Consider the following 21,500-nt stretch of genomic DNA (forward strand, 5'->3'; position numbering starts at 1 on the left):
AATGTTTACGATGACAAACGAAAATCAACATACCATATAATCGAATTGTGAATGATGATGATGATGATGATTATATAAGAATGGTGACCATATTTTTTTTTGCAGGAACAACGATGATGAAGAAAAAAAAATTCAATTAAATTTCTTTTTTTTTTGTTCTTTTTTTCTAAGGTTCTTCATAAGGTGTATACCGGGGGGGGAAGGGACATCGTATTTAATGTTTGACATGTCGATAATGATGATAATGACGACCTGAATGAATCGACCTGGACACACACATACACACAATCATTCTCAATAACCACAATTTTTTTTTCTTTGAAAATTTCAACTGATTGATTGATTGATTATGACCGTGTGCCATCATCATTTTTGAAATTTTTTTTTTTTTTTTTGCTGTTGATGTGTGTATGATGACTTTTGAGAAAATTCCATAAGGGAGAAAAAATCTGGAACAAATCTCTTTTCGTTTTTTTTTACTTCTGTTTCGGCTAGAACAGTCCATTGGTCAATTATTTTTCTTCCATTCACATTCATTACAAATATTTTCATGATGGTGTGATTTGATGATGATGATGATGATGATGATCGAATCATTCAAATTTTTTTAATGAAAATTCGCTACATATTTGTATGACTGGTGGTGATGAGAAAAAAAAATTCTTTCAACGATTCCTATTATCGATTAATGATAAGAACTAGTTATTAATCCAAACCCGATTATCATCAATGGATTATGTTTATTGCGAAAAAATCCCGACCAATCCTAAAAAAAAATTCCAATAATAATGTTTATGCACCGGATATTTGATCAATTTGATTGTCATCGCTTGTTTGCACCATAACAATGAAAATAAGATGCTATATCATCTGGAAAATAAAATTCAAAAATATAAAACAAAAAAAACAAAATGAAAATTTGAATGATTGATTACAAATGGGAAATCAACATACAACAACAACAACAACAACAACAACATTGAAATCATTTTTTTTTGTTGTTGTTGTTGTTTCATATTCATTGAATGGCAATGGCAATACTTCCTCTACCATTGATTATCATTATCATTTCAATGATAATGATGATGATGATGATGATAACAGCGAAGATCAAGAAAAAATTCATTTTTCTTTTCTTTTTCGTTCTTGAAACATATTCACATCATTCACAGAAGCAAATCTTTATATTTTATCAACAAATTGTTTTGTACCACAAATATTTTTGAATACAATACATGTGGCTTGCGCCCAAAGCTTTTCATTGTTTTTTTTTTTTTTTTTTGAATATTTTTTCATATTTGTAATCTTCATCGATCATCATATTATTATTATTATTATTATTATTTGAAAGGTTGGTCTGATTATTGATGATATTTCCGGCTATAATCATTCAACAACAACAACAACAACAACAAAAAATAATAAAATAAAGGTTGGCCATCAACCATTTGGCAGCAGCAGCAGTTTTTATCGACACCATTATTAACATCTTGACTGATAGATGGACTTGATCATATCAAATCAACATAGATGGCAAGCAATGAATGAGAGCAAAAATAAAAAATGGACATCATCATAATCATAATCATCACTGATATCATATACATATCATCACTTATATCAAATCACATAACTTTTTGTTGTTGATTCCGGTTTTGATCATTGAAAAGAAGAAAAAGAATGATTTCAAAGATACACACGTACACACACACACAATACAATAAATCAATGGATCAATTGTTCACCACTTATCATCATCACCATCATCATCATATATATGGATGGTTTGAGCATCATATTGGATCCATCTTCAATATATTGTTATTATTATCAATTATTTGGAATGATCAAACGGATGGATCGGATCGAATAAACATTGACGGGAATTGATCACGATCAATAGGTTTGTGAAATGAACTGAATTGGCGGGACAATGTCCTCTATTTTTTTTTCGTTTCCTTTTGCTTTCACTTTTGTTGTTGTTGTTGTTGTTGTTTGTTGGCAGCCAGTGGTCATGGTGGTTTTTTTTTTGATGGAACGGATCAAATCGGATTGTATTGATGAACCTGGGCTGCCATCAACATCGGGCCAACAATAATTTATTTTCATTTCATTTGTTGTCGATGACAATGATGATCGCAATCTTGACCCGTATTTATCTAAGTGTGTTTTTTTTTATTATTTCAAATCATCAGGTTCACGATAATCGAGTGAAAAAAAAATTGAAAAGTGGGGGAAGAAATGATGGGAAAAATAAAATATGCTACTACGATACTATCGGATATGTTCAATCGATTGTTTTGTCCGATGACGATGGTATTTGGCCATTTGGCCATTGGCATTGATTGATTAATCAAAATTATTGATGATGATCTTCCTTATTCTCTTCTATTTGATTCGATTCATTCATTCATTGAAATGGAAATGAATTGTTATTATTGAAATGACCGCGCTATTATGATTTTAAAATGAAAATCATAAAAATCATCATTTATAAATCAATTGGTTAGACGGGTTTATCAAATCAAAAAATTTATATTTCAAATTTCCATTCGAAATCGTTATGTTTTTGTTGAAGTAATAATGAATCAGAATTTTTTTTTTACGGTCAAAGATTTGTTTTTGGTTGTAACCATTGTCCATCCTGTTAACTTTCAATGATCTTCTTCAGCACTTGTCAACAATGGATTTATGCTTAGATTTCGCCGGATATTAATGCTTATATTCACGTATACGTGGAAATCATTCGATTCATATGTGTGGTTCACTCTAGTGGCCAATATCAAAGTCACTCGAATTGGAAACATTTGTTTAGTTCATATAAACATCGTTAGATGGCGAGCATGAAAGTGTTTGGTTTTTTTTTCGTAATTTAATAATTTTCATCATTCATTCATAAATGAAAACAGATATTTTGACAATAATGACAAACATTAAAATAGATTACACTAATGATTAGATATTTGATAAACATCATGATTATTATGATTGATATTCGAAAATTGAAATTATTTTTCAAACCATTATTGTCAAAATATTGATAATATGGTCTATTCGTTGATGATTGATTCGTGAAAACTTTTTCATTTGTTTGATTTGTTGTTTGGGTTTTCGTTTCGATTGTGGTGAAAAAATCCTCATCTAATGGTAATGGCCAAATCGGTGGTTTCATACAGATGATAAAATCATCTAATGAACGTCTTCTATAAATGGGAAATTTTCGTTGAAAAGAAATGACTAAACGTTTTTCCACGGCTAAAACATATCGATTATATGATGATATAAGATATAATGTTTCATTTATATTGAAACCGAATACAATATCATGTAAAAAATTTACTGGTGGTTCACAATCAGCCATTAATTGTTGATTATTTGGTATCATATAAAAATCTTGATCATCATTAATACATAATATACCATAAATTTCTTTCAACAAATAATTATCGAATACAACGACCGTTGGTGCTGGTTGTGTAGCGACGAAAATCTGGTAGAATTTTCCATCAATCGATAGGCTTATTATTTGTGTATTAATTTCATCACTAAGTGAATCGGTATTTAGACTAAAATTTTTATATTCATGTTCAATTTCAAATTTTTCATTACGATTATCTGGATAACCGGTGGCTAAAAAACGATTATATGTATTAATTAATTGGATTCGAATAGTTTTATTTACATTCGATCCCGATGTTATTGTTGTTTCATAAAGATCAATCAATGCAATCCAATAACTTAGTATTAATTTGGATTGATCATTTGGTGGCGATAAGAATGCAAGAGAAATTTCACCCATTGAAGTTGTTTCATTCAATTCATATGGCCAATGCTTCATTAATTCACTATCATATAGATATGATCTCATATCGATAAATTTTTCATCAAATAAATAAAGACGATGATTATCATGATCATAATGTTTTTCATTAAATTGATCATAAATAGCTACAATATGATCAGAATAATAGATCCATAATTGTTCATGTATAATAGCCATCGATGTGATTGTCGAAATAGTTGCTCGTAATGTTCGAAATGAACATGTTCGATTCATGTCATTCAAATATTCAAGATTTTTATATGGTGATGATGTTTCAAGGCTATTAATTATCATCACATGATTGTTTATCGATATCAACCAGACATAGATATTAAATAATGTTGAAATTGTTGACATTTTTTTTCTGTTTGTTTTAATCGACAAATTCATTTAAAAAAACAGCCGTTTTTATATTAATGGTATGAAAATTTCAAATTATTGAATTAATTGATTTTTTTTTATTGTTATTCAGTTTTTTGACGACGACGGCAACAACATCGACAACAAATATTTATATGACGAAAACATTTAATAATCAATATGAGGATGAAATATTTTCCGATCATGAATATTATTATTCTTGATGCATAGATATGTAAACGGATTTGTTTCAAAAATGTTGGCACCTTTAAACGATACGGTATGAATGGATTAATTCCGGTTCGTGGATTAATTGGTGGCCATTCCTTTGATGTTGGTCGTCGACATTTGAATAGTTGTTGAATCGATCCATTATATTGAACGGTAAATTCTCTTTCCAATGTTTGAAATAAATATTTATCCATAGCAAAATAATATTTAAGTTTCATTGAGACAAAATATAGATATTGACCGATTGTAAAACCGAAACCAATTGATTTGAATATTTCAAATGGTGGCTGACATTCTTTTCGCCATTTTCCCACAAGAAACAATGTTGGTTGTTTTTCTTTGGATTGACCACTACAAAGTAAACCGATTATCGTTAAATTGCGATATAATGTCATCGCATATATGGCAACATGTGGCCGCTCCACATTATACGATAGGATCATTTGTACATATTGTTCATCAAATGAAATACTTATTATGGATAATTGAGCCGTTTCATTATTTGAATTACTTAATAGTTCACCCATCGGTTGTATACGATAATAATAATTAAATCGACTAATCTGTGGTTCTGATTCGATCATGTCGAATGTAATGTATGTATTGTTACCTTCAATTTCGGGTGCTAATATATGATATCGTAAGGTAAGATTAAATAATGGACCGCTATTATATATTGTCATCGTTACATTTCTTTCGTTAGGCATCGAAATTATTGATGAATTTTTCTGCTTTACATTCAACGTTTCGATAAATGGCCATAACAATTTCAACCAATGATTCAATTGTTGCCGAAATGTCAATAAATTTTCATTATATAAATATAATATAGATTTATATGGATCGTAATGACGATCCAATACATTACGATAAACAATGATGATATGATCAATACGATATATCCAAAGATCACCATAAATTATTGCCATTGATAATATTTTTGATATGAAATGTTTCTTACCCTTATCATCATCATCCATAATACAGGAATAATTTGAATTATGGAAATAATCTGAACGTTCAATATAATTATTACTAGAGTACGGAACATCGGAAGTGAATGGAATCGATTCAAATGTTATGATCACCATACACATCATCGTTATCATCACTATAGCCATCGATGGCGTTATCATCATCATAATGATGAAAAAAAAATCCGGAAATTTTTCTACTTTTTTTTCTAAATCGAACACAATGGTAATGTCGAATTTTGATTTAAATAAAATTCTAATTATCATTGTTTTTTTTTTGTTTCATTTATTATTTATATGATTAATTTGATTATTAACATCCAAAATTTGGCCACTTTTGTGTTTAAATTATTATATGGTTCTACTGCAAAATAGACAAACATGAAAATAGTCAGAAGCGGATCATCGGTCAACAACCATAACTGTTGTTTGTGATGTGTGGGTGTGTTCTCCAAATTGACCATTTAGAATTTCGAATGAATTATCACCCATTATGATGATGATCCATGATAGCCATGATATATAGTGGCCATTGTTATCATAATTATTTTATGAAAAAAAACAAAGTTGCTTCCGTGCTTTTTTCTCTTCAAAACACAATCTACGTTTGAAAAGAACCTGTGTCACTTGTGTCAACGGGTGTGGTGATGATGATTCAAATGATCAATATATGTGCATATCAAATCGATATGAATCTGAATTGAAGAAAAAAAATGTCTCATTCTATATGCTTCAATTTTGTAATTTTTTTTTCATCATCATCATCATCTAACAACAAAAACAAAATAATATCATCAGATAATCGACATTTGATGGTGCGAATCAAGAAAAAAATATCAACAACAATGATGAATGAAATGAAATGAATGAGCTTCCATATTTTTTTTTATTTTTTTTCAGTTTTCAGTTTTTGTTTCTGTTTGAATCTGAAACCGAAAACTTCCTGAAAAAATAAAAAAAGCTCATCCATGTGTGTGTGTGTGTACAGATGACTGACTTTTAAATACCATTGAACAATTGATAATGATGATGATTGTTATGGTTGATGTGGAAATACAATTGAACACACCACACATACACACACACACACACATACCGGCATTAATAGATGGGTGTGTGTGAATAAATGAATAGTGGGATGATGATGATGATGATGATAATGACAATAAATGATCGCACCATGATCACATCATTATCAGGAAGAAGAAGAAACTTTGATTATGATGATGATGATGATGATGATGATGAGAACTAATAGTGTGTTCCGGATGAGACAAATCTAAAATTTTTGTTTTCTGAGGAAAGTTTATTCATTTTTTTAAAAAATTTTATTTACAAACTTCTGTAGTAATATGATTCGAAATTAAATATAGTATGTATGTATGTATGTGGTAAGAGTATAGCGGAACACGATGGAAAAGGTTTTTTTTTACTCTTCTTCTTCCACTTGTTGCTTATAATAAATAAATTAATAATAAACGGAGACGAGAAAAAAAATGTGTGATATTGGTTAGTGGCTAAAGCATGTGAATGGAGTGAGTGAAAAAAATGATTATGATGACGATGATCCATTTCCTTTGATGATTAATTGATTGATTTATATAGCGCATATATCGATTTACCAAATTGATTTGATGAATGATGCCAACCAATGAGTAGGAGAGAAGTTGGAAAAAAAATCATGAATTATAAAACATGAGAATGAATGAGCGTTTTGAAGTGTGGATTTTTTTTTTGTTGATAAATTAATTCATCATTTGACGAATGATCGATGGGTGGATATTTGTAAATTGAAGGTTGTGGGTGATAATTCTTGCGCTTCTTATGTGTACTTTTGTTTTTTTTTTGGCTTTTTGTTAATTGGCTTAGTGGATTGTTTTTCGGTTGATTTATTAGGTCAGATTTTTTTTGGGTTTGAAAAATGTTTAAGATGTTTAATAAGAACCGCCACCACCACCACCACCACTACTATAACCTGTAAAAAGAAACATTTCTAATGAATATTTTCAAATATTCGTAGCAATTCTTACCACCACCACCACCGCCGCCCATGCTGTATCCACCACCACCACCGCCGGAAGAGCCGCCATAACCGCCACTTCCGCCGCCACCACCACCACTATAACCTGTAAAGATAAACATTTCTAATGAATATTTTCGAATATTCGTAGATATTCTTACCACCACCACCACCTCCAGAAGAGCCACCATAACCACCACCACCGCCAGAAGAGCCACCATAACCACCACCACCACCGGACGAGCCGCCATAACCACCACCGCCGCCGGAAGAGCCACCATAACCACCGCCGCCGCCGCCGCCACCACCACCGCCATAACCTCCTCCTTGACCTTGACTGACGATAGTTTTGACTTCCTCTTTGGCAGGTCGAACTTCTTGCACGACTTTTCGGTATGGAATGATGATTTCTCGTACTTCCTGTTTTTTGGAACAAATAGATTATCAATATGATGAATTGAATCAATCAATTGTATATATCAACGAACCTGAATAATTGGTTTTTTAACTTCGTGGATCAATCGTTGTGGTTCTTCTTCAGACTGAGTATATTCAGGTTCATTTCCGTAACCACCCATATTTGATTGCATGATTTGGATTTTACCTCCAGCTGATTTGAAATGCAATTTCAATGGAGCTGAACCTCCATCGAATTCGACGATACGTGGGGTACCTTGGCTAACTTGAATTGGCACTGGTCGAACTTCGAAAGTTTGACGTGATTGGATGGCACCTTTGATGACTTGTGGACCACCGCCGCCGCCACCACCACCACCACCCATACCACCACCACCACCACCATAACCACCACCACCACCACCACCACCACCTTTATTAATAAGTAAAGTTTTAATACTGGATATAAATGGTATAAATTTTGCTCTATTACCATATCCACCACCGCCCATTCCATAGCCGCCGCCGCCGCCACCCATGCCTCCTCCACCGTATCCACCACCACCCCCTTTATTATTAAGTAAAGTTTTAATACCGGTTAGAAATGGTATAAATTTAGCTCTATTTGTATTAAAATTACCACCACCACCGCTGTATCCACCGCCACCACCGCTCATCCCATATCCGGCCGAGCTAACCATCATGACGGCACCCCCACCGCCACCGCCATAACCACCCCCTTGAAGAGAAACAAAAAAAAAATTATTCTATCGAATGGTGACAGAAAATTACTTTGACTTACCACCACCACCACCACCGTAAGCGAAACAAATAGCCACTAATGTGGATGATATCACAGCGAACTTTTATTTCCAAAGATTAATAATTAATGATGATATCGATGATGATGATGGACCGGAAATTCATTTGAAAATAGCAAAACAAAAAAATGAAAATGAATTTTTTTTTATGAAAAAAAACATAAACCATCATCACAATACAATACAATTACATACTCGCAACATTTTTTCTGAGTAGGAAATGATCCGATTCGATTCAAATTTCCAATGATGATTATCACCGAATTTCACAGAAAACACACTTGGAACACAATTTGAAATTTTCTAAAACGTTTCAAATACAACAAACATAAATGAATGAACGAATGAATGAATGGATGATCATGTTCGGGTTTATATATCATTGGCTCATTTGTTTCGAAATTTTGAAACATTTTTTTTCATATTTATTATGGAAAAAGAGAAAACAGTAGAACAGGTCAAGAGTCATACATGAGATGTTTTTTTTTGTTATGTCATCAAGAGAGAGAGAATCAAAAAAAAAAAATTTGGAACCATTAATGTTAGTGAGTGGAAATTGAGAGAACATTTTTAATAGTCGGGCCCATTTTTTTTTCTTTTTCTCGTTCATCCATCTTGAAACATTATTTGACTTCGGTTATTCAATTCAAATATGAATAAAATAGTGTGACATTCATTGCAATTTTTCATTTTCATTTTAATCTAAATTGAATTTGAATGTATGAATGAATGAATGAATGAATAACGGCTAATAGAGAGAATGAAAAGAATGATTGATTCAACTTTTCATATTCAATAAGGCCTAAGGTCAAGTTGTTGGCAATATAATTTTGAAATTAACATAACCCTTTCTTTCTTTTTGTTGTTGTTGATCGATAATCGAATGCGGAACAATGTTATCGGTATTGATTTGAATGTTTTATTATAATTAAAGATTTTTTTTTAATTTTTTTCTTTTATCATTATTTAATAGAAATCTTTTATAAATCAAATTAATTGATATAATGGTTTCCAATGAAAGAAAACAAAACAAAACAAAAAAAAAAATTGTTACTTCGTCAATGATGGTCAACATTTTTCATCGTTGTTACCATGGCCTTTTCTCTTCATTGATTTATTACCAAACGATGTTTTAGATGAATAATAATCATCATCATCATTTTCAAGTATAATTCATTCATATTCATGCATTCGACCTCGAATTTTTTTTTTCTTCTTCTAATATTCATTTTCATCCCACAACAGCAACAACAACAGAAATCTATTAGCTCAATTAGGTCCCACACAGTATTGTTGTCATCATGAATTTTTTTTTTTGCTGTTGTTGTTCATGGATCGTTATTATAAGGATAATATATTACCATTGCGTATTTTTTTTCTATTTTTTTTTCATTTGTTTATTTGTTTTTTTTTTGTTTCTTAAAGTTCCAAATTAGGTCCCAGTTGAAATTGATGTAACTATGCACGTGTGTGTGTGTGTGTGTGTATGTGTGTGTTTCAAAAATATTTTATCATTGCAATATCTTGCTGTAATCATATAATGATAAGATGATGATAATTGTAAAAAGATGACCGTTTTCCATCATTGAATCTTTTTTTCATAATCATTATGATGATGATGATGATGATGATAATCACATTGATCTTTTTTTGAAATTATTTTTAATTAGTAACTACAAGTGGTATTTGGACATATAGTTATAGATAAATGACCATAAAATTATAATCATCATCAGTTTTTTTCTCCTAATTTATCTGGAATATCGATCTGATCAAGATAACGTATTAATGGTGATGATGATGATGATGATGATGATGATGATGATGAACTGATAACGAAATTTTTTTTCTTTCACCTTTTTTTATAATTTCCTTGTTCAAAAAAAGTGTTTTTTTTTTGCTAATTTTCTTTATAACCCTCTCTTTTTTTTCAGTGAAAAAGAGAGGGTTGAAATTATCAAGTTTTTTTTTTCTTAAAAAAAAATTTGGATTCCCTCGTTGTTGAGAAATGTTTACAATTTTAAAAATAAAAAGTTAAATTCGGAAAAAAATCATAAAATTGAAAGTAAAATTTGAATTTTTGAAACAAACAAACAAACGAACGAACGAACGAAAAAAACTAATCATTTGAGAATGATGTGTGTGTGTGTGTGTGCATTTTGTATTGGAGCAATCATCATCATCATCATTTAAATGCGAAACGATGTGATCCAAAATGGAAATTTGGCACTCGATAAAATATCTGTGCAATATATAACGATTTAAATTTTTTATATTTTTCTTATTATGCACTGTTTCTAAAAAATGAACTGAAAAAAAATTGTCCAAATAAAACGAACATATGAAATGAAATGATGATGATGATGATGGCTTGTGTGGTTATATGGAGAAGAAAAAAACTAAACCATCATACACATACATCTTGTCTGGCCGCCATCGTTGATGATGATGATGATGCTTTAAAAATTGATACGATGAAAAAATTTTCAACAATTTTCAAGCGAAAGATAAATAAAGTGAGTGCAAAAAATAAAAAAATAAAATAAATTTCTCAACACCAACAAAATAATAAAAAAAAACACCCTGAAACCAATATTAAAACAGAAAACAGACTATTTTAACCTTTAGGGTGCTTTTCCACCTCCTTTTTCTTTTTCTTATCTGTTTTGGATGTTACATGCTTATTATTGATGATGATAACAAGAAAAACATTGTTCCGGAGACGAATGATGATGATGATGATGATGATGATTGTGATGTTGATGACATCGATGCCGTTGAATGAATGAATGAATGAATTCAATGGATGAACCTTCTTAATCAAAAATGATTTTTTCTTTTTTTGTCAAAATCAACGGAAGCCAGACCAATTTTTCTACAACTTTTTTACTTCAAAAGAAAGAAAGAGAGAGAGAGAGAGAGAAAGTCATTATTGTTTAAATGGGTAAATGAATGAAGATATTATTATTTCCGAGTTTTTTTTTCCTTTCATCATGAATAGATCGTTGCTTTTTTTTTGTTTGTTTCTCCTTTAAAATCTATTTAATCATAATCGATTAATCGGGTTTTAACCTCGATTCCGAAATGTGTAAAAGAAAATGCGAATGAATTTCAATCAAATATCTATGATTAGATATCAAAAAAAAACAAAAAAAAAAATTAAATTTAAATTTTATCAAAAAAAAAAAAAAAAAAAATTATGACTAGCCACTAAAGCTACATAAAAAAAATTCACCTTTTATAATGACTGAAAATTTTTATGATTTTTTTTCTCACATTTTTATTTTTTTTATTGCCTGATATGTAATACACGTGTTATTATCATCATGATAAATAATAATTAGCATATATAAAAAACATTGATGAATGAAAAATGACCACATAGACACAAATTTAAATAATAATTTGATCGATTTTTTTTCAAAAAAAAAAAAAAAAAATGAATAATCTAGGAAATAAAATTCAAGTAAAATTTTAAAGGACATCATATCATTATGGTCTGATGACATATCGTGTCGTGTCGATTGATTTTTATTTTCTTTTGAAGGTCATCATCATCATCATTTTCAAAATCTTCCAAATCCATACTCCAAATGAAGATGAATTAATTAATTAATCAATTAATTAAAAAGAAATTTATGTCAATTATTAATAATGAGCAGAAAAATATTCAAAAAAAAAATTTACTATCACGATCACGATTGAATGAGATTAACATATATCTCATTTACATTGGTTATATTACCATTATTTTTTTTTTACTGGGCAGAGGGAGAATCAATTACTAATTAATTGTAGCAATAATGAATTACATCATCACATAATATTATCGGACATTGCCAATTGATCGACTGGGCAATAGCATTATTTAAGATGTGAATAATGATAATAATGGTCATTTGTTGTTGTTGGCTAAAATTTATTCATTTTTTTGTGTGTGTGTGTGTGTTTGCGGCAGCCACCTGTTCACATCGAAAAAATTGATTCGATCCTTAATATGATAGTATGATTGATATCAAGGTGTTCGATTTGATAGGTGATGGCCATTTGTGATAATCAGGCCAAAAGAAACAAAAAAAAAATGATCCGCCAATTTATGTGGAAATTTATTTGAAAATGAGATGAAATAAAATAGATGTGCCAGAAAAATGGTCGCAAATTTGAAAATGGAAAATAATTAACTTGTTTTGACGTATTCACAGAATTCTTTTCCAATAACTGACGAGTCTTTAGCCTGTGGTGGTAGTTGCAATATGATATTATCTTTTTTTTTGTTGCGTTGTTAATTTGATTTAATGATGATGATTTCTCAAAATCAACAACAACAAAGTTCAATCGGGTCGATTGATAATGATGGAACAAATTTAAAATTTAAATTTAAATAAATTAAAAAGAATCTTGATATTAGCCATGTCTATATGATAATGATGAACTTGTCTGATGATGAATTTATTTAAATTTTTTGTGTCACGACTTTTCTTTTCTCCAGGGTAGTAAAATTCTCTCAAATAAAAAGCTGATGATAATCAGACAAAAACAGACAAAAAAACAATTCCGTTGAATTCATTTATCGATTAATGTTACATGGATACACAACAATTTGATGATGAATGAATATTGACGTGATAGCCGCTAGTGATAATCGGATATATATGGTAAGGAAATGAATTTTATCAAATGATTTTTTTTGTCGTCTTTCTTCATCGATACATTTGATTAATGAAAATGAAATGAATTTTTACTTCGTTTTTATTTTGTTTCACGCAAAGATCAATGATGATCAATTATAATAAGGAATACCATGGTCAATGGAAAAAAAATAATTCGAATCGAAAGATATCGATAGTATCGTTTTGATGAAAAAAAAATGAAAACAAGGAAATCTATCTCTATAGCGAAATGATTCAAAAAAAATTTTTTTTAATCATGACCGTTTTCAATCAAAAATTGATTAAATTGATTCTCGCTTTTTTTTGTACTGAATTAAAAACTTTTGCCTCCAACAATCATCAATTCAAATTGTCATGTTGTTATTGTCTCATCATCATCATCATCATCATCAGATCAAGATAAGATTGAGTGTTAATATGTGGAAAGAGAAAAAAATGATTATTTCACGCATATTTGATTCATTAATCAATTATTACCTTTAATTATAATGGTGGCGGTAGTTCGCCATAATAATGATGTTTTGTTGTTATTTGATCAGTTTAGATCGAAATCTATCTGATTGCTCGTATCAAATTGTGGCTAATCGAAGTTCAACAACAACAATAACAACAGTGGCACAATATACCAATGAAATGATGAATCAATTTAATTTCCTATATATCCAAATCGATTAATCCGATTTGAGAATTTGTTTTCTCTTTAAATAATAAAAATTGATCTATGATTTGAAAATTTCGAAACAAATAATCGCTATTGCCAAGTTATTGGCAATCCATAATCGCACACACACACACACACACACATTGATCATCATCATGTGGCTGACAAGATATTTTCGATTTCATCATCATGGTAAAAGATTAAAATTAAACAAAACAAAATCTAATCTGATCAGAGTTGTTTCGTTTTTTTTTCTCAGTAAAACACAAAACCAATGAATGATTTATTCTTTTTTTTTTGGTGAGAAAATATACAACATATATATGAGAAACGAATGATTCAAATAAGATATTTGTATATGTAGTATGTTTGTGATTTGATGTTGGATCATCTTTTTCATCAATTATAATAATCAAATTTATGGTCAGATTATCATCATCATTTATAATTATTTCATCTATGAAAAAAAAGAAATAGCAAGAAAAAATTGAAAAATTTCATCAACAAAAAAAACAAAAAACGTGACATTCAAATTTTTTCCCACTTATCATTTCACATTCATTAATTCGTATAGATTTTTTGTTTTCATCTTTGTTGAGTTTTTTTTTTCTTTATTTTGTTTGTTTCCAATCAATCAATCAATCGCAATGGCCTGGTATATTAGATTATTATGTAAATGATTCGCGAATGATATTCATCATCATATGATCACATACAATCGATGATGAAATGTTTTTTTTTTCTATTGAGAATCCTTATCTAAAGATATCTTCTACAATCAACAGTCATCATCATCATCATCAATGGGTCATCGAATCAAATATGGCCCGAATTTTAAATTTAAATTTTTTTTTTGTTTTCATTCAATTCAATTCAATCATTGATTATTATTATTATTATATGTACACAAACAGAATGAAACAAAACAAAAATTCATTAAACATTCAGCCACCATCATCATCATCATCAGTTGTAATATTAGCATTTAAATGGACATAGATATATCGAAATAAAAAAAAATCGAAAAACATCACCATTCATTCAATGATTGAATGATGATGACGAAGTAAAAAAAAAATGTTCAAATTTCTGATTTATACATCGATAATATGGCCAAATGATGATTATGATATAACGGGGGCATTTTTAGGCTTTTTATTTTTTTTCTTATTTCATAGATGATTGTTTTGTGTATGTGTGTGTATGTGATGGCGTCGATTATGATGATGATGATGATGATTCGATCGGCTGACCTTTTATGATGATGATAATGGCCATGATCATGATGAAGATGATCGATGATCGATTTATCATTTGATTCAATTGATAATATAAAAAAAAAATTTTTTTTTTGTTCATTTTTTTTCTTTGTTATTCAAAATGTTTTTGTTTCAATGTTGGAATCATATCATCAGACAGACATTATAAAGATTCAAATGAATCATGGAATGTCACACATACAAACAACGCAGAATGATGATTTGAATGTTGTTGATTGATGATGGATGATCGAATAATTTTTGATAGAAAAATTTCCATTCCTTGTTTATGTCATTTGTATATATTTTGCAAAAAACTAAGCAATTTTACCCGAATCGGATATATAACATTTTTTTTTGACCTTATGATCAAATGATAATCTTTATTTATGATCAATCGATCAAAAAATAAAAAATAACAGACAAACAAACAAACAAAAAAACGAATTGATAATATCTCAATCAAAATTGTTGAACTTTGTTTTTTGATCAGGTCAATCATTTGGAATCATTGTCATAATCATCATTATCTGCTGTAGTGTTTCACATCATATTTTTTCATTAATTTATTTACGTTCATTATCAAATGGCGAAAAAAAAGGAAATGGAAAAATTTCCAAGAATAATGTTGTCCTCCTACTGTCATCATCATCAACAACACATCTTGATGGTCATCACATTTGAAATGATTTATTATTTTTTTTTTGACCAAATAATGATGTGAAAGTGATGGCATATTGGTCATTTATGAATCATGACAAATTTGAATTTTTTTTTTTAATACAAACAATTTGTGTTTGAATTTCCAAGTAGGTGATTTTAGCGGTTGATATGATAATATAATTATTATTAACTATAAATTATAACTGCAACTTTGTTACAAAATCAACGACAATTTGATTCGTGTATGTTCTCATTGATTTTTTTTTTGATTCAATTATTATTATAAATTCGTCGTCTTGATATAAATGATACATTGAATGAACACACTCACCTCTCCCACACACACACACACACACACACACACAACTGATTCACACAGCAAACAATTCGAATTGGAGAACGTGCTGTTATGCTATGATGTAGGCTTTATCATTAGATTTTATCATTATCATCACCGTGTGTAAAGTGTGGTGTCACGAACAACAACAACAACAAAGTCATCTGGATCATTTTTCATTGTGTACTTTTTGTTGTTGTTGTTGTTGTTTCTCTATTACAATATTTCTGTGTATGTGAATGAAATTGAAACTGAAAAAGTAGATTTGAAGAATTTCAAATAAACAATGACCATTATCTTTGTGTGTAGTTGATCATCATCATCAAATGCCATGGCCATCCTGACCCATCCTTAGTTTTTTTTCTCCATTATCATCATCATCATCGTCATCATCATTAAATAAATAAATTTAACATTTTTTTGCAACATTTTTTTTTTGACGGCGTCACGCAATGACCGAATAATAGAAATAAATTAGATAATGAAAAAAAAAAAAATCCGAAACTATGTATAATGCTGTGCTATGCTATGTGTGTGTGTGAGTGAGTGCAACAAGTTTTTGTTTTCACAAGACTTGAAACAAACAACAACAACAACAACAACAACAACAACAAGGAAGAACGTGGGAAAGGAGAGGGGAAAATCTAAATCAAAATTATGTTGATCAACAACAATCAGAATCCGAACAAATGATGATGATGGTGAATTTGCCACACAAACACACGCGCACATAATAATAATAGTCATAATCAAATTTGATGATTTGATTCAACCTGTTGGAAAAAAATTGCCCGACTAATTATTGTTTTAATTTTTTTTTCGTATTTAGATAGTGAAAATAAAACAAAACAAAACAAAACAAAAAAAACGAATATAACCAATTTTGAATATCAAATTCGGTGATACAATTCAAGATCCATTTCATCAATCGATCAATAATGACCTTTTTTTTGAGAGAAAAATTATGAATAAATGTGGTCGGTGTGCTTGTTACAAATATATATATATCGAATACATTTCGATTAACGAAAACCATTCTCTTCACACACACACACACACACATACAAATTAAAAGTACAAATGTACACGCGTACTTGGCCTTTTTCTCTTTGTTATTTTTTTGCTATTGTTTTTCATAATTTAAATCATCATCATTTTTTTCAACATTATATAATGTTGTAATTGTAGTCTACATTTTTTTTTCTTACTTGATCCTCATCATCATCATCATCGTCATCATCATCATCAGTTGAATAACAAAGTGCCACCACAAATCATCAATGATGATGATGATGATGATGATGGTGATCCAGTTTCACATTTTGGATTTTGAACAAAAACTAAAAAAAAAATCAAAAGTATTTGTTGATGAAAAAAAAACGTAATTGCAATTTTTGTTGTTGTTGTTGTTGTCGTTGTTTTTATTGTTATTATAATGATAATGATGTTTATTGTTGTTGTCGGTTGTTGTTGAAATGATAAATCACATTATTTCAAGAATGTATTAATGATAATGATGATGATGATGATTTCATTTCGAAAATTGTGATTGTTAATTCATCCATTCAGTCAACAATGAAACTTGAATAGTTAAAATTTAACAGGAATTATAATGATACCAGAATATTGAAATGATCAGATCAGATCAGAATGATGTAAAAGATTGTAAACAATCAATGATCAACAAATGATGATGATGTAAAAAAAAAATTTAAATGTAATCATCATTATCAATTGACCTTTTGAATACTACTATTGATTTTTTGATCTCTGATCAAATAATAATCGATACATAATTGTTTATTTATTTATTTATTTTTTTTTCGAAAGCTTTTCTGTCTAAATAATCTGATTAACATAATGATGACAACCACGATGATGATGATGATGATGATACAAAGTTACAAAATACAAAATAAATTCAAAGATGATACTTTGTATTTTATAAACGTGAGTTGATTAAAATGATGAAAGAAAATACGTTATCTTTGTTTGTTTTTACACAATCTGTGGTAATAAATAATTGTAGTTGACATGTCATTTCAAAACCAAAACAAAACAAAACAAACAATTAAAATTAAATTTAAACTAATATACACTACTTCTAAACAGAGAAAAAATTAATTTTAAATTATAATTAATGAAAACGAACAAAACAAGGAATTATGACATAAAATTAGGCAACAAGTATTTTAATTAATTCAAATGGATAGATTCCAAAATTGAAACAATTTTTCAATAAAAATATTAACATTTGGATCTTGACTTAATCGTATTATTGTATTGGATGATTTAGCAGTTGTTGTTTGATTGTTATTAGTTGAATCGTTTGTCGTTGTGGTTGTCGTCAATCCATCATCGATTGTATTATCGATATTTGTTGTTGTTGTTATTGAATGACCATCATCATCGATAATCGATGTCGATTCAATAGAAAATGTGGTTGATGAAAAATTATTCATATCCATGCATTCTGAATCAAATGAATCGAAAACAATTTTTTCAATCATTTCAATCATTTCGGGTAATTTTTGTTTTGCCATTGAAACCAATGATGTAATCATTGAACTATTTTTTAATTTATGATAATCGATAAACAAATCGGTTATGATTCCATAAAGACGATCCAAACCAATCATTACATCTTGTCGTCGATTATCCGATGATAAATTATCCACTATTGATTCATCATCACCATCTTGATGATTCAGATTTAAATCAATCAACAATTGTCGTGCAATATCAGCATCACTTGATTGTAGATCGGCTAATGCTTCCAATAAATCATCACGATGTTTTCGTCGTATCAATTGTCGGATGTTTGGATATAATCGAACCAACATTGATCCCAAACTTTTATCGATTAGATCAACATCGATTTCAATTTCAATCGATTGTCGTGTAGCTTCTCTTGTAATGAAATCTTTAAGTATCGAAATTGTTGATACATTATCCGACGTCATTGTGATAACACCACGGCCACAATTACAAATCAATATTGATTTAGTCATTGTTGAAATATAATAAAAAATTTCGGATTCAACATCGGATAATGTACGGGATAATTTTTCCGGTATTTCCGGTATACATAACCGTAACCATGTATGTGCATCGGCTAAACTAAATTGTCCGGTTATTGATAAACGATTTGGATGATCAATACTAGTATTGGAATATTGTCTTTTATGCAATGAAAGTGGCTGTATCTGATATGATCGTGCCTGACAGGATTTTGGTGTTATTCGCGATATAACATAAACGGATATTGTACCATGTTGTCCTTCAACAGGACGTAATCTTATCTCCAATCTACTTGTATTTGTTTGACAACGAAATGTAACCAATACTTGATCCGGATTAATATTGTAATCACCAAAACCACCAGCACCAATCATTTGATCATCATTAAAACTAATGACAGCTGAATTACGTTCACAATCGATAAGATCTAATGGTAGATCACAATGTAATACGACAACATCGATTGATACTTCAACCTCCAACATTAGAATATATGATGCATCTGAAAAATTTCATTTTTTTAAAAAAAAGAAAGAAAATTATCATCAGGAAAATAATCACTTAGAGCTTTACCATTATGGAGAACAAATGAATCATTGATGGCAAAAAATGGTAATACAGATAGATTACCATCATTTGTATTTATTTGTGTTTGATCAACATTATTCGTAGCACTAGCCATCGATGATGCCATAGCCGTATGTTTAGCATAATTTTTTCGTTCATTTTCCAATTGTTTCTCCATTCGTTTACATTCATCCTGTAATGATCGTATACGATCAGCATTCTCTTTACTAATCATAAGATAATTTGGATTCAATTGTTTTAATTGTTTTGTTTGTCCATGCTGTAATAAGCCGAATACCATTCCAGTGAATGTTGAACATAGAAGAAGAAGATCATTACGTTGACCAATTATTATTGGTAATAAATTTGTTATCGATTCACTACAATTATATGAATCAATCATTGTTGGTGTAGCAGTCAAATCAACCTGTTGTTCAACATCACCATCATGTATTGTTTCATTTAATCGCCAAATCTCGATGGTACCATCGGCACGACCAACATAGAATTCGGGTTGAATTTCCGAAAAACATAGACAAGTTATTGGTTGTCGAATACCCTCGACTGGTACTTCCCAATGATGAACAGGTTCTAATTGATCTTTACCTTGAAATTGAAATGTAACTAATGATATTTTACCATCCATTGTGCCATAACATAAATTTATATCATTATTATTGGATTTTTTCACCGATGAATTATCACTATTATTGATCATCATTTCAGCTTCAGCATAATCATAATCATTGATTAAATCATAATTATCTTTCGCTTTTGTTCGATTCGAGTCATTTGTTTTCATCGAATTTTCCGTTTGACGAGAATCCATATGCTGTTGTGGTACTAATCGTATTACTGATGGTATACCACAAACTTCTATTTCAAAATTACATTGTGAATCTTTCAATATACGTAATAGACGATCTTGACATGCTAAAATCGGTATAATTCGTCGATTAAAACGTTCTTCCATAAGAACAAAATCATTTATCTGTGCTGGACAAACATAATAATGTCTTGAACGAACAACAGAATTGTATGATGAATTTGATCCACCCGTACCACCACTGGCAACCAATTCTGTATTAACAAGATAACTATTATAAATATATTGTCCCAATACATGTATCTCATCCGGTTGTCGATGCATTTGAAACATTTTAATTGGTTCAGTTAGATTATTCAATTCAAGACCAAAAAATTGTTTGCCTTTTTTATTGAATCCTTTAATCATTGAAGGACCACAAACAATAAGTATTTTTGTTGAACCATTTTGTTTAAGACCAGAATAAGCATCGATACAATTAATTTTAGCATTTGGACCCGGTAATGTTTTGAATATAGTATCAGCTTGATTTTTATCCATATTTATACTGAAATAATGTAATGAACCAGAATGATCACCGATAGCCACTTCGAATAAATGTGGTGAAAGTTTTCGTATCAATTTCATTGCATTTCTAGATGTAAGACCAACTTGAATATAATCAAATCGTGTAAACGATGATGATGATGATGATAATGAATTCTGATTTGAATTCATTGTTGATGTTGGCATTATTTTTTTTTTCGAAGCAAATTTATTCAGCCGATCCAAAATCGTGAAACACGTAATAACAAACCAGCGATCATACACCAATGATCGCGTTACTATGGTTATGTTGGAAAGAATTTTGGTTTTGTTTGTTTTTTTTCGT

The 21,500-nt window shown here is 29.6% G+C and overlaps 4 protein-coding genes across 7 annotated transcripts; all 4 read right to left on the reverse strand.

The window, feature by feature from the left end:
• Positions 1 to 2,711: 2,711 nt before the first annotated feature.
• LOC124491297 (uncharacterized) lies at positions 2,712 to 4,218 on the reverse strand. Its single transcript, XM_047053943.2, has one exon. The coding sequence runs from the start codon at positions 4,211 to 4,213 to the stop codon at positions 2,894 to 2,896; it is 1,320 nt and encodes a 439-aa protein (XP_046909899.2). The 5' UTR covers positions 4,214 to 4,218; the 3' UTR covers positions 2,712 to 2,893.
• A 43-nt stretch (positions 4,219 to 4,261) lies between these two features.
• LOC124490254 (uncharacterized) lies at positions 4,262 to 5,608 on the reverse strand. Its single transcript, XM_047052726.2, has one exon. It carries the CDS (start codon positions 5,554 to 5,556, stop codon positions 4,288 to 4,290), a length of 1,269 nt encoding a protein of 422 aa, XP_046908682.2. The 5' UTR covers positions 5,557 to 5,608; the 3' UTR covers positions 4,262 to 4,287.
• Positions 5,609 to 7,220: 1,612 nt separating this feature from the next.
• LOC124500380 (uncharacterized) lies at positions 7,221 to 8,980 on the reverse strand. 4 transcript variants are annotated; one of them, XM_075729866.1, is made up of 8 exons: positions 8,821 to 8,980; positions 8,607 to 8,667; positions 8,445 to 8,543; positions 8,298 to 8,372; positions 7,897 to 8,237; positions 7,570 to 7,828; positions 7,419 to 7,514; positions 7,221 to 7,363 (listed from the first exon to the last, which is right to left on the reverse strand). In XM_075729866.1, the coding sequence occupies exons 1-8, from the start codon at positions 8,827 to 8,829 to the stop codon at positions 7,323 to 7,325; spliced, it is 981 nt and encodes a 326-aa protein (XP_075585981.1). In that variant the 5' UTR covers positions 8,830 to 8,980; the 3' UTR covers positions 7,221 to 7,322. The 4 variants fall into 4 exon arrangements, with proteins under 4 accessions (XP_075585981.1, XP_075585982.1, XP_075585983.1 ...); XM_075729867.1 differs by having other exon boundaries at positions 7,573 to 7,828; positions 7,897 to 8,238; positions 8,296 to 8,372; XM_075729868.1 differs by having other exon boundaries at positions 7,422 to 7,514; positions 7,897 to 8,238; positions 8,296 to 8,372.
• A 9,436-nt stretch (positions 8,981 to 18,416) lies between these two features.
• On the reverse strand, positions 18,417 to 21,381 carry LOC124490255 (BBSome complex member BBS7). Its single transcript, XM_075730625.1, has 2 exons — positions 19,810 to 21,381; positions 18,417 to 19,738 (listed from the first exon to the last, which is right to left on the reverse strand). The coding sequence occupies exons 1-2, from the start codon at positions 21,359 to 21,361 to the stop codon at positions 18,417 to 18,419; spliced, it is 2,874 nt and encodes a 957-aa protein (XP_075586740.1). The 5' UTR covers positions 21,362 to 21,381.
• Between the last annotated feature and the right edge of the window lie 119 nt (positions 21,382 to 21,500).

Source organism: Dermatophagoides farinae, chromosome 4 (genome assembly GCF_024713945.1).
Source record: "Dermatophagoides farinae isolate YC_2012a chromosome 4, ASM2471394v1, whole genome shotgun sequence".
NCBI lineage: Eukaryota > Metazoa > Arthropoda > Arachnida > Sarcoptiformes > Pyroglyphidae > Dermatophagoides > Dermatophagoides farinae.

Excerpts from the sequence above, each read along its gene's own strand:
- LOC124490255 (XM_075730625.1), bottom strand. The coding sequence starts at position 21,361 with ATGCCAACATCAACAATGAATTCAAATCAGAATTCATTATCATCATCA. Across the intron at positions 19,739-19,809 it reads TTCATTTGTTCTCCATAATG|ATGCATCATATATTCTAATG; the intron begins GTAAAGCTCTAA and ends GAAATTTTTCAG.
- LOC124491297 (XM_047053943.2), bottom strand. The coding sequence starts at position 4,213 with ATGAATTTGTCGATTAAAACAAACAGAAAAAAAATGTCAACAATTTCA.
- LOC124490254 (XM_047052726.2), bottom strand. The coding sequence starts at position 5,556 with ATGATGATGATAACGCCATCGATGGCTATAGTGATGATAACGATGATG.
- LOC124500380 (XM_075729865.1), bottom strand. Across the intron at positions 8,544-8,606 it reads TTACGGTGGTGGTGGTGGTG|GGGGTGGTTATGGCGGTGGC; the intron begins GTAAGTCAAAGT and ends TTTCTCTTCAAG. Across the intron at positions 7,515-7,578 it reads TGGTGGCTCTTCTGGAGGTG|GTTATAGTGGTGGTGGTGGC; the intron begins GTGGTGGTGGTA and ends TTATCTTTACAG.